The 13,109-nt window shown below is 46.0% G+C and overlaps 1 protein-coding gene across 2 annotated transcripts in view; it reads left to right on the top strand.

Moving 5' to 3' along the window:
- The window catches only part of LOC140389675 (D-beta-hydroxybutyrate dehydrogenase, mitochondrial-like), a 46,894-nt gene extending 34,477 nt beyond the window's left edge, over window positions 1-12,417 (top strand). For both annotated transcript variants that reach the window (XM_072474025.1, XM_072474023.1), the window contains exon 5: window positions 10,013-12,417. In XM_072474025.1, coding sequence (XP_072330126.1) covers window positions 10,013-10,482 — 470 coding nt within the window. In that variant the 3' untranslated portion in view covers window positions 10,483-12,417. The remainder of the gene's footprint in view (window positions 1-10,012) is intronic.
- Window positions 12,418-13,109: the final 692 nt, after the last annotated feature.

The following is a 13,109-nucleotide window of genomic DNA, read 5'->3' as shown; positions in this document are numbered from 1 at the left end:
GGGGTTTGGAGTTATTTATTAGCTTGGATATAAGACTGACGACAGACAGAAGTCAGAGAGTCGGGATAAATGGATCTTTTTCTGGATGGCAAGATGTAACCCGTGGGGTTCCACAGGGTTTGGTCCTAGGCCCCCAACTATTTACAATCTATATTAACAACGTGGATACAGGAATAGAAGGTCTCTAACCAAATTTGCAGACAACACTAAAATAAGTGGGGCAGTAAGTTGTAATGAGGAGATAAGAACCTTACAAATGGATATAGATCGGTTAGGAGAGTGGGCCAAGATTTGGCAGATGCAGTTCAACATGGATACGTTTGAGGTCATCCATTTTGGTCGGAAAAATGGAAAGGCAACTTATTATCTAAATGGGGAGAGACTTCGGGGTGTTCTTATGCAGAGGGATCTGGGTGTCCTCGTGCATGAGTCGCAGAAAACTAACATTCAGGTAACAAAGAAAACAAATGGAATGTTGGCATTTACAGCTCAAGGAATAGAGTATGAAGGTAAAGAAGTTTTGTTGCAACTATACAAGGCATTGGTGAGACCACACCTGGAATATTGAGCACAGTTTTGATCCCCTTATTTGAGGAAAGATGTAGTGGCATTGGAGGTAGTTCAGAGGAGGTTCACTTGATTGATTCCAGAGATGAGGGGCAGGATTCTCTGACACCCCCCCCCCCCCCCCCGCCGGGTCGGAGAATCGCCCGGGGGGGCAGCGTGAATCCCGCCCCGCAACTCTGACGCTGGCTTCCGAATTCTCTGGCGCTGGTTTTTGGGCGGGGGCGGGGATCGCGCCGGTCCGGGGCCGTTGCCAGTGGCGCCCCCCCGGCGATTCGTCGGGCCCCCATGAGTCGAGCGGCCGCCCGTTTTCGGCCAGTCCCGCCGGCGTGGATTAGACAAGGTCCATACCGTGGGTTCTGGCTTTGAGGGTGGCTTGCGGAGTCCTCGGGCGGGGGGGGGGGGGGGGGGGTGGGGGGGGGGGCACGGGGGGATCCGGCCTCAAGGTGGGGGGGGGGGCCACGGTGGCCTGGCCCGTGATTAGGGCCCACCGATCTGCGGGTGGGCCTGTGCTGTAGGTCACTCTTTCCCTCCGCGCCGGCCTGTGTAAGGCTCCGCGATGGCCGGCGCGAAGAAGAACCCCCCTGCGCAGGCTCAGGAATCACACCAGCGGTTCTGCGCATGCACCAGAACACGCTGGCGCTCCTGAGCATGCGCCAACTCGTGCCGGCTGGTGGAGGCCCTTCGGCGCCGGTTGGCGCCAACCACTCCAGTGTCAGCCTGGCCCCCGGAGGTGCGGTGGATTCCGCACCTTAAGGGCGGCCCGACGCCGGAGTGGTTCACGGCACTCTTTGGCGCTGGTACGCTCCGCCGTTTGCAGGAGAATCCCGCCCGAGGAGTTTGTCTTATGGAGAGCAGTGAAGCAGTTTGGCCTATACTCTCTAGAGTTTAGAAGAATGATGGAAGATCAAATTGAGATATATAAGATGATAAAAGGTATGGATAAAGTAGACGAGGAGCGGATGTTTACTCTTGTAGGGCATTCTAGAACAAGAGGTCATAGTCTCAGGATACGTGGTGGAAAATTTAAAACCGAGATGAGGAGGAGCTACTTCTCCCAAAGGGCCGTGAATCTGTGGACTTTGCTACCCCAGAGTGTGGTGGATGCTGGGACAGTGAGTAAATTTAAGGAGGAATCAGACAGGTTTTTAATTAGCAATGGATTGAAGGGAGACCGGGGCAGGACAGTGGAGTTGAGACCATGAAGAGATCAGCCATGATCGAATTGAACAGTGGAGCAGGCTCGAGATGCTAAATTACCTACTCCTGCTTCTAGTTATGTTCTAAGAAAGAACTATTCTGTCAAATTCCACCTTCCAGCTCTTGGTCTGTAACCCTGTAGGTAGCAGCACTTCAAGCACAAATCTTCAAGCACAAAAATAATTGGGTACTCTAAGTTTTTAAAAAAAAGGGAAGGCAGCAGAATAGGGATGAGGAATATATAAGCCGAGTTTGAATGGAGTAGCAGACCCGATGGGCCGAATGGCGTAATTGTGCTCCTTTTTCTTGTGGTCTTATAACTGCAATATTAAACTTTTTAACTTCACACCCAAAAATAACAGTTTCCAATTACACCTTAAACACTACTACTCAATTTCCCAGTAAACAACAAGAAAAGAAACATGCAGCTCTTGATCTATCTTAGTGTGGGAGAATTGTGGATTCGGTGACAGGCAGAACAGAATTCACCACTTGTCTCCAAGTATTTCTCCAAAAATACTGCCCGTCTCCACAGCTTTCTCCAAAAACTACCTCTCTCCTAATCTTCTCAAAATGTCAATCTCCACAGTTTTCTCCATAAACAGCTTTCCTTGGCTCCACCCAGCAATAACCTCATCTCCCCAAGCTGAAAAAGAAATTATCTTTGCAGGCTGCGAAGCATATTAAATCCCCAGGGACTTCCCCTGTCAAACGACAGTCCATTAGCCTAGACTGAGAAAAATATTCCATTGTCAATTTCACCTTCTGGCTGCTAAAAACACCAAGGCACTGCAAAACAAAATTATGGTTTTTTAAACATGGGAATTTTAAACATGGGTCAAACACACCCTAACCCCAGGCCTTTAACCCTTAAATTACCCAATACTTACAATTCAATATTCCTAAAGTATTCCAGTCGTCACAGTTGTTTTTCTAGTTTTCTAACTATTATTAATGTTTGTATTGTTTGATATTTCTATATACATTGTGAAAATGTGCGGCAGTCAATATTAAGTGTTGAGGTCATCTTGCATTAGTTGAAATGTTTCTCCCAGTCCTATGCTAGAATAGTCTAATGTATATCGAAAAGTATGACTAGATCTCTACAGTTTATGAAATAAGAACTGTGCCTTAGCAACAGGTACATTGCTCTTTAAATATTTTGAAAGTGATTACCTTTTTGAAGGTGCTTTAATGATGCAACTACTGTCCTCTGAACCCCTTTGTACTGGTCAGATAACCTTTCACCTCTCAACTGTGTGAAAATCATGATGAGCTGCTATAGCCGCCATTCAAAGTTTGTCATGTAACCAATGATTCTTCTATACTGGGTCACCAGGGGCTGGAGGGTGAGCTGGAGCTCCACATGTTCGCTTAGTAAGCCTGTGGCCTACTTCAAACAGTCTACTGCATCCCGCTCAATCTTGCAGTATAGTTTAGGAATTCAGATTGAGACATGTTTCAGTTGTAAAAAATCCTGGAAGGTAAAATTGTGACTGGATATAAAGCCTTCAGGACCGACTTCATTAACTGATTTGAAAAATGTGAAGTATGTAATTCGGCATGGACAATGGAATGTAGGTTGTGTCAGTGATTATTCTCATGGCACATTCCTAGCCTCAAGTAGCACTGGAGGAGTTTGTTTCCCACAGAGTAGAATTGAAAACCAGGGGCCCATTCTTTTCAATCTTATGGTTAGCTTTGATAAGAATCTGTTGCATATTTTCTCAGTTGGAAATGCTTGGGTGGTAAAAGTAGACTAAAGGAATGCAGTAGAAAGGATATTTAAATAAATTAAAAGATGTCGAGTTGACAGTGGATTTGTGAGTACATTACCAGTATAATCGCTTTCACTTTCAAAACTGCTGTCATCACCCTTCCCATCAAAGACACCTCCAACCTCCCCTTCTTCTCCAAAGACCCTGAACATGTTGCTGCCTCCTCCTGTCATGCCTCTCTCACACCCAGTGACTCCACTTGAATCCAATGCTTTCCCCAGCCTCCTGCGACTCTCTACCCAATGTCAGTGTCCATTCATCCAATACCCTGCTGCCTGTATTCAGTCTTGTATTAAGCTCTGCTGACCCATGACCCTATCTTCGCTGTTTACATTGGCTCATATTACTTCTAAGGTTAAAGTTCTTAACTAAAAGAAAACAATATGCTGCTAATGCTCAGCAGGTCAGGCAGCAACTGTGGAGAGAGAAACAATTAAACTCTTCAGGTTTGTGACCTTTTCATTGTTTTTCTTTCAGATTTCCAGTATCCACAATATTTTGCTTTGGTAAAGTTCTCAATCTCATCTTAAAATTCATCCCTCCCCACCCCCGGCTCATCCAGACCCACACCCCATTGAGTTTGATGCCCCTCCCATTGTCTCACCACCCCCACCGATGTCTGACTCCCCCACTGATGTCCAAATCTCCCCATGTCCAACTGTCATCACCCCGCACCAACCCCCATGTCTGATTCCCTCACTGATGTCCAAACCCGCACTACCCCCATGTCAAACTGCCCCCTGGGGAGGTCAGGTGAGACAGGCGCTTAAGAATTTAAACGCAGGTCAGTCAGTACAGATTGGCAATGGCCCATTGAGATATATTATGGAGAGATAGATAAATAAGAAGGGACTGAGGATGGTAATATTGCTGAAAGAGGGATACATATTATAGAGCCAGTTGGCTTGGACTCTTAGTATGGGTGCAGCTCAAGATGAAACGGGATATTATACTGATGAGGTGTATTGGTGACTTCCAGACTGTGGGGCGGGAAGAGAAGAACTGTATATTTAGATAAAGAGATATTTGTAGGGGGGCAGCACGGTGGCGCAGTGGTTTCCACTGCTGCCTCATGGTGCTGAGGACCTGGGTTCGATCCTAACCCCGGGTGACTGTCCGTGTGGAGTTTGCACATTGTCTGCTTGGGTCTCACCCCACAATCCAAAAGATGTGCAGGGTAGGTGGATTGACCAGGCTAACTTGCCCCTTAATTGGGGAAAAAAAAATTGGGTACTCTGAATTTATGAAAAAAAAGATTTTTAGGGAAAGCGACATTATCGTATTTGGAGTAATGAATGATCAATTTAATGACTGGAACAGATAGAAAGTAAATAGAGGATTAAAAGGGGATTTCTAGAATATGCATAGGCCTCTTTCCTCAAGTTATATGTCAGCAGGTCTAGAAGATGGAGACATTGCAAAATCTGGTATAGAAGTGGATCAAGTAGGTGAGCTAAATGTTGGTGAACATTTTGGGAGTGGAGCGGAGCGGAGATTCCAATGTGACAAGAGATGAGAGCTAATTAGAAAGTGAAAATTCTAGTACCAAAACTAGAACATCAGATTGAACTAGGGCATATTTCAGAAAGCTGAGGAATGAGCGAGTTGGGGAAAGTGAAAGGAAAAATTGGCACAACGGTCTGAAGTCAGACAGTGAGGCGTTTTAAAAGAAGAAATCTCGAAGGTATAGGATGAGGATCTCTGGCCACCGCGCGGCGTGTTTCACGGAGGCAGGAGATGGCCTGCCGCTGGCTGGCGGCGGGATCTTCTGGTCCTGCCGCTGTCGATGGGATTTCCCATTGAATCCACCTCACACCAGCGGGAAACCCGTGGCGTGAACAGCTGGAAGATCTCACCCAGAGAATTTATGTCCCTTCAAAAAGATAAGAAAACTACAAGTGGTCTTAGAATGCCATCGATGGAGAAATCAGCAACCAACTAAAATTAAAGAGGGAGAATACAAATAGTGGGAGCCTAGGAGAATATGAGAAAATAAGAGGTTAAGCATATATAATAATTTGTACATTTAATAATGATTAATAAGAAGGTAGCCTTTTTGGTGGGGAAACTTCTGATGCCTCTGAATGCTAAGTACATGGTGCTTAGTTGATTGTTAGCGGGTGCACAGGTGGTGCTGGTCAATGTATATGTCCCAAATTGCAGCATTGATTAATAAGTTGTTTCTTTTGATCCTGGATTTGGATTCACACCAACGAGTCATGGGTGGGGACTTTAATTATTACTATTAGATTCCCGACTGGATAAGTGGAGGCCTAAGGGGTTGAGACCTTCTGGGATGGCGAGGGCACTGTTGACCAGCATGGAGCAGATGGGGGAGCAGACCTTTGTAGATTTCTACACCCAGGGGGGAGGGATTTTTCGTTCTTCACGCTGGTCCACCATGTCTATTGCAGGATTGACTTCTTTGTGGCAGCTAGGTCCCTGCTGCCAGGGAGTGGTTGAGTCGGAATACTCGGCGATAGTAATTTTGATCGTGCTCCGCATTCTGTGGATGTGATGGTTGAGTAGGGCTCCGCTCAGTGTCCTCTGTGGAGGTTTGATACATCATTGTTGGCAGATAAGAGCTGTTGCAAGAGGATCTCCTCTGCCATTGAGGAGTATTTGAGACTGAATAGGATTGAGGAGATTTCCACTTTGTGGTAGGCGTTGAAGGTGGTTGTTAGAGGGGAGATTATTTATTTTAAGGCTGTTATGGGCCAGGGTTTAGAGAACCCCAAAGTGTATCATGGAGTTCACCTGACCCACAACTTTTAATAGATTGTGGTATGGGGAGCACACGGCCCACTCTACAGGTGTGGTACAGCAAAAGTGGAAGAGCATTTTTTAAAGCAAAACAATGTTTATTCTATGAACTCAAGTTAACCTTTTTAAAACATACAGTGAACATCTTAGCAATCATTAATTCAAATACAACTCCCAAAGAATACAACACTAAGTAATCCTTTAAGCTTTCCTTTTAACATCCATAAGACTTAAAACACCTTTTATCAGAAGCACATCAGGTTAAAGTCACTACTGTTATTAGTTTTAAATCACCAAAGGATCGATTTACATTCTTTAGATTACAGAGAGAGACTCTAATACACCTTCTGGCTGTGACTGCAGCTATCCAGTTCTGAAAAAGAAACTAAAACAGACCCTGCAGCAAACACCCTAAAACGAAAGTAAAAAGCTGACAGACCGTCCCGCTCCACCCACTCTCTGACATCACTGCAGTAGTAAACACCCATTTCTTAAAGGTACTCTCACTACAGATACTTATATACACACCCATTTATAAACACCCATTTCTTAAAGGTACTCTCACATGACAAGGCACAGAAGGAAATGAGTGAAAGGGTGGGGAGACAGAGGTTCACGGATGCCACCTTGGATGTGGACCATCAATACTTGATCAATCAGATACCGCAACTGCTGGCTAGTAGGAAGAAGCTACGGTTGGAGTTTGCTGTTAACTGGTCGGGTGATGGCGCTGTGCCTGTTGCACCGTCCGAGGGGGCTTTTCATGAGCATGGGGAAAAGGTTAGTTACTTGTTGGCACACCAGTTGAGGTGCGGAAGGCGGCCTCTCGGGAAAATATGCAGCTTAGGGATGTTGGGGTGGACTGGTCTCTGCCCCGGCCAAGGTCAATAAGGCGTTTTATCAGAACCGTTACAAGTCGGAGCCCCCAGATGGTGGATCCTCGGTGTTAGACTTTTTGGATGGTTTGTTTATTCCGGTGGTGGAGCAGGAGAAATGGAGGCTCCTCTTACTTTGGAGGAGGTTATGGAGCGTGTGGGAATGATGCATTCGAGGACGGCAGCAGGGCTGGAAGGGTTCTCAATTGAAATTTGCAGAAGGTTTGTCGGGTTGCTGGTCCCAGTGCTGCTTGAGATCTTTGAGGATGCCATGACTCGGGGAACATTGCCGGCCTCATTGACACAGGCGACGATCTCCTTGGTATTAAAGAAGGCTAAGGGCCTGATGGGTTGTACCCCGCCCCCATTTCATTACTGAACGCTGATGCAAAATTGTTGGCGAAGGCCTTGGCTAGGTGCTGAACAAACCCTGTCTGCTCCTCCAAAATGACCTCTGGGACCCGGCCTACCAAAGGTCATTTTGGAGGAGCAGACAGAGTTTGTTCAGGGAAGACAGTTGTCGGCTAATGTTTGGAGGCTGCTTCCCCCTCTCCACCCCTGAAACGGAGGTGATTATCTCACTAGATGCAAAGAAGGATGGAGTGGGCCTATTTGTTTGAGGTCTTGGGGAGGTTTAACTTTAGGCCTAGATTTATATCTTGTATCTGGCTCTTTATATCTTGTATCTGGCACTTGAATAGGGCCCCGACTGCGAGCGTCCATACAAACGCTTTAAATTCAAAATACACCCAACTGAGGAGAGGCATAAGACGGGTATCCGCTGTCCCCGCTATTGTTTGCCTTGCCAGTTGAGCCTCTGGCCGTAGCATCGAGGCCATCCATGGTGGAGGGGGATAGCGAGAGAGGTGGGTGGAAGCATAGGGTGGCATTATACGCTGATGATCTGTTGCTGTATCTGACGGACCCTGTCTCCAGTGCGGAAGGGTAATGAAGCTACTTGAGAGGTTTGGCTCCATCTCTGCGTTCAAATTAAACCTGGGTAAAAGCAAATCTCCCAGGGAGGGGAGCCAACCTGGGGAAGCTGCCTTTTTGCTTGGCCAGGTCCAGTTTTCGTTATCTGGGATTCCGGCTAGCTCATGACTGGGTCTCGCTACAAAGTTACATTTTAGGGACCTGGTTAAAGCAGTAACATAAAGAGATGGAATAACCTCCTTCTCACTTTGGCAGGGAGAGTTCAGTCACTCAAAATGAATATCCTCCCAAGATTTCTATTTTTGTTTCAGTGCCTTCCAGTTTTCCTTTCAAAATCTTTCTTTGCAGGAGTCAACAAGATGATCTCATCTTTCATTTTGGCGGGCAGGACCTCACGGATCCACAGGGTTTATTTTACAAAGGGATAGGTAATTAGGGGGCCTAGCGTTGCCCAACCTGTTATGCAGCTATTGGGCGGCGAACATTGAAATGTTGCTGGGGTGGTATAGAGGGCTGGAGTCCATATGGGACGGATGGAGAGGAATGACTATAAAGGGACCAGTTTGACAGCATTGGTCACGGCTCCCCTTTCGTTTTTCCCAATGAAATGGACTGCCAATCCGCTGGTGGTGGCTTCCTTGAAAATATGGGGACTGTTAAGATGGCAATTTAAACTGGCTGCTGTGACCGTGCTGGCCCCAATTTGTGGAAACTATCGCTTTGTTCTGGCGGTTTTGGATTTGTCCTTTGGGGCTTGGAGGGAAAGCGGTTAGAGCGGTTCGGTGGCTCGTTTGTAGGGGTAAGTTCGCTAGTTTGAGGAGAGGCTGGAGAAGTATAAGCTTCCAAGAGTTAATCAGTTTCTATACCACCAGGTATGTAACTTTATTTGCAAGAAGGTCGCTTCTTCCCTTTGGCTCCCGCCCTCCTCACAGATGAACAGAGCTCTCTCGGTGGTTGATGTAGGGGAGGGGAGGGTGTTGGAGATCGATGGCCGGCTGGTGTCGACAAAGCAGGTCCTGTTGGATGAGATTAAAAGCAAGTGGGAGGAGAGTTGGGCCAGGGGTGTGAGGTAGAGGTGTGGAGCGAGTTTCTATATAGAGTCAACTTGACCTCCTGGTGCGCTAGACTCCGCCTGATTCAATTCAAAGTGGTGCATAGTGGGGTTTTCGCAGACATAGGGGGTAGCTGCGAGTGGTACTCCAGCCCGGCACATCATGCACATATGTTCTGTGCCTGCACTAAGCTTCTGAGCTTCTGGGTCTCCTTCTTCAGCACCATGTTGGGAATTCTTGGATTGATTTGGGGCCATGTCCTTTGGTGGCAATAGTGAGATCTCGGGTTTACCGGAGTTGCAAACAGGGGCAAGGGCTGATGCGATAGCCTTAGCTTCCTTAACAGCCCGAAGGTGAATTCAGTTTGGTTGGAAGCCGTCAACCCCTCTCAGCACAGAGGCATAGTTAAGTGACCTGATGGAATTTCTGCACTTGGAAAAAAATCAAGAATGTATTGAGAGGGACGGAAAAGGTTCTGTCTAAGGGGACAGCCGTTTATTTCCTATTTCAGGGAGTTGGTTACCGTCAGGTGCTGGGGGGAATATTATTCCTGGTTGAAATATTATTAACTTTTGAAAGTATATGGATGTAAAGATGTTACATTGATACATGTGGGAATAAAAATATTTTAAATAATTTATGCATACTACTTTTATCAGTTAAATGTTGCAATCTTGCAAAATTCTGTGAATGAAATGGATGTATCTCAGTATGAAATTAGAATTCTGTACTGAAGGCCTGAAAGCATCTGTGTGACCAGACCTGGCCTAAGAAGGAATTGGTTGCTCTCTGTTAATTTAATTTGAAATCACGCTAGTTTTTCTTTTGCTGTTTACAATGTCTGCAGGTCGAGTTGTAAATGTTGGCAGCATGTTTGGACGCATGGGCCTAGCAAGCCACTCTGCCGACTGTATTTCGAATTATGGAATGGAGGCGTTCTCAGATTGCCTGCGCTACGAACAGCGGCGTTGGGGTGTTAAAGTCAGCATTATTGAGCTGGGAAACTACATAGCTGCCACAGGTATCTTCAATCGTGATCATGTTGAAAGCATAGCCGACCGAATGTGGAAGGAAGCTGCTGAAATTGTACATGAGGATTACGGGAAGGCTTATTTTGACCGACAGACAATGATCATGAAATCTTTCTGCAGCAGCAGTTCAAAAGACTTGTCTCTTATTATTGTTGACATCACTGATGCACTAACTTCCAGATATCCATACAGCCGTTATGAACCAATGAATGCCTATTGGTGGATCAGATTGCACATATCGGCCCACTTACCTACCCCAATAGCTGACTGGTTATACAAACTTTAACCATCTTGCCAGTACATTGCCAGAATGATCTACTTCCAACACAATGCCATTGTCATCGTGCTTCCTGCTCCTTTTCATTACCTAGTACCACTAAAAACTACTCTAACACAAGGATACTTAATGGAATTGCACAAAATTAATCAATGTTCTATTTTATAGGTTTTATAAGTACTAAGTCTAATGTAATTATTTTTCATGTGAACACATTATGTGTTTGTTACAGGGTAAAAGGTACGAAAGACCTGCTGTTTACTTTTTAATGTAATATATATATATGTAATTCCATTCCACAGTGGAAAATAATGTGCTTTGTTCTTCAGTATTTTTACATGTGTGCGATATTTTCTGTTGAATGAAAAAAATTCAGGTGATTAGTTGCTGCACATTTTTTCCTTTTGTTTCCCCCCCCACCCCCTCTTCCCTCAGTCATCGGTACCCCTTCAACTCACCACTTACAACTAAGAGTTTGTTGAAGGTCTTCTCAGAGAACACTGCCCATGTTCTAAAGCTGGCCATGAGTGAAAATTTACTCTCCCTCCAAGTGAAGCTGTGGTAAATACTTGGCCCATTCCCACTCCCACGTTTGAGAAAGAAACTGGAGGATTGGAGTACAAATTTGCATTACTTCACTGCTTGATGTAGCATATCAGATTTTAAATCTTCACAATTGTGGTTGTGTGGGGCACACTTTATTGCTGCTAGCATAAAACGTCAGGCTGTAACCATCATGGCTGGGGATTACAGTGTGGCAAGAGGCTGCAATTTGAAGGTGGCTCCCCAATGGGACCTTATACCATTAGGCTGGCAACCATGCTCCTCAAACTCATATAGAACCTGAGGCGAACAACCTCGGCAGCACGGTAGCATTGTGGATAGCACAATTGCTTCACAGCTCCAGGGTCCCAGGTTCGATTCCGGCTTGGGTCACTGTTTGTGCGGAGTCTGCACATCCTCCCCGTGTGTGCGTGGGTTTCCTCCGGGTGCTCGGGTTTCCTCCCACAGTCCAAAGATGTGCAGGTTAGGTGGATTGGCCATGATAAATTGCCCTTAGTGTCCAAAATTGCCCTTAGTGTTGGGTGGGGTTACTGGGTTATGGGGATAGGGTGGAGGTGTTGACCTTTAGTAGGGTGCTCTTTCCAAGAGCCGGTGCAGACTCGATGGGCCGAATGGCCTCCTTCTGCACTGTAAATTCTATGATAAAACCTCCCCTGAGGCACCATGGATGGTGGGGTAGGTCTAATATCCCACTCGGGATTTACAGGGTGGGAATGTGTTATAACCCCAATGGAGCTCCCGGGATCAGGTCTATACAATTTCCCGTGACCTCTCCGGAATATGAATTTCCCCTTTTAGACAGTCAGGCCTTCCCCTTTAAGGGGGAGGCTTTTCCCCTTTACAAGGAGAGCCCCAGTTGTATAAAAACCCAGGCCTAGCTGCAGGTCTGGGAAGGAGACCCTTCGGGGAGTGGGTATTATAATTGTATTGAAATAAACCTTGTCCTGTAGTTTCTATTTCGGTCTTATTTGTTCTGCCTACCTCGGATACCAAGATCGTGGGGGTGAGGCCTGACCCACCATACTCACATGTTCTGGACATGCCCCAGTCTCGTTTGGTTCTGGACAGCCTTCTCTGAGGCAACGTCCAAGGTTGTGGCAGGCATCGGGGTGTCAGTCCAGCCAGAACCATCCATGGGAAAGGGGGCCGATGCCCTTGTCTTAGCTTCTCTCATCGCCCACCGAAGAATCCTGCAGAGCTGGCAATCGGCAACAGCACCCACAGCTGCAGACTGGCTGGCAGGTCTGTCGGAATTTCTCCACCTGGAGAAAATCAAATTTGCTATCTGAGGGTCAGAGGGTGGCTTCCACAAAACGTGGAGGCCATTCACCAACTTGTTCCAGGACCTGTTTGAAGCCAACGGCTAATAGAGTGAGGGGAAGGGGGAGGGGGGGAGGGCACACGGGAGCCAATGAAACTGTACGGAACAGACAGGGATGGGTGGGGAGGGGGAGGCTGGAGAACGTCCAAAACAGGAAATTTCTTGTATATTGTACCCGATGCACACCTTATCTACTGTACAGTGTATAAAATGAAAAACTGCAATAAAAACATGCAAAAAAAATCTTTGCTGCTTTTGCCTGTGTGGAAACTCCAAGTTACAGTAAAACCACTACCTTTAAACACCCATATTTAATTTAGTTTTAATCTATGCTGGGGGGTGGGGGGTACTTTGACTATGAATCAATTTCTGGGAATGTCCGCTGCTACCAATAGCATGAAACAATTGACAAACAACAAAAATAAGTTGTTTGATTGGAGGGGGAAGTTTCTGCATATTGAATGCCTAGTATGTACTTGGTGAAGGTTACTTTGCATTTCAAAGCTTATCTTAACTTGTTTTGGTACTGTGGCCTTGAACGGGATAAACACATCCAACTGTTTGCAACTTGAGTATAATATATTTGCTGCCATTGGATCGAAGTTAACAGTGAAGTTCACTGATCATATGTGTCCAGGTCTGGTCATTTGCACAAAATCAACCACAAAGTGACATCATTTGCACATGATGGCTTATTTAAAAAGTGCTTTATTTTGTGTGAATCTAATGTTCTGTTTCTGCTGTATGTTGA

The sequence above is a fragment of the Scyliorhinus torazame genome, chromosome 14 (assembly GCF_047496885.1).
Source record: "Scyliorhinus torazame isolate Kashiwa2021f chromosome 14, sScyTor2.1, whole genome shotgun sequence".
Lineage (NCBI taxonomy): Eukaryota > Metazoa > Chordata > Chondrichthyes > Carcharhiniformes > Scyliorhinidae > Scyliorhinus > Scyliorhinus torazame.
Note: the sequence above shows the minus strand (reverse complement) of the source record. Positions and strands in the feature narration are given on the sequence as shown.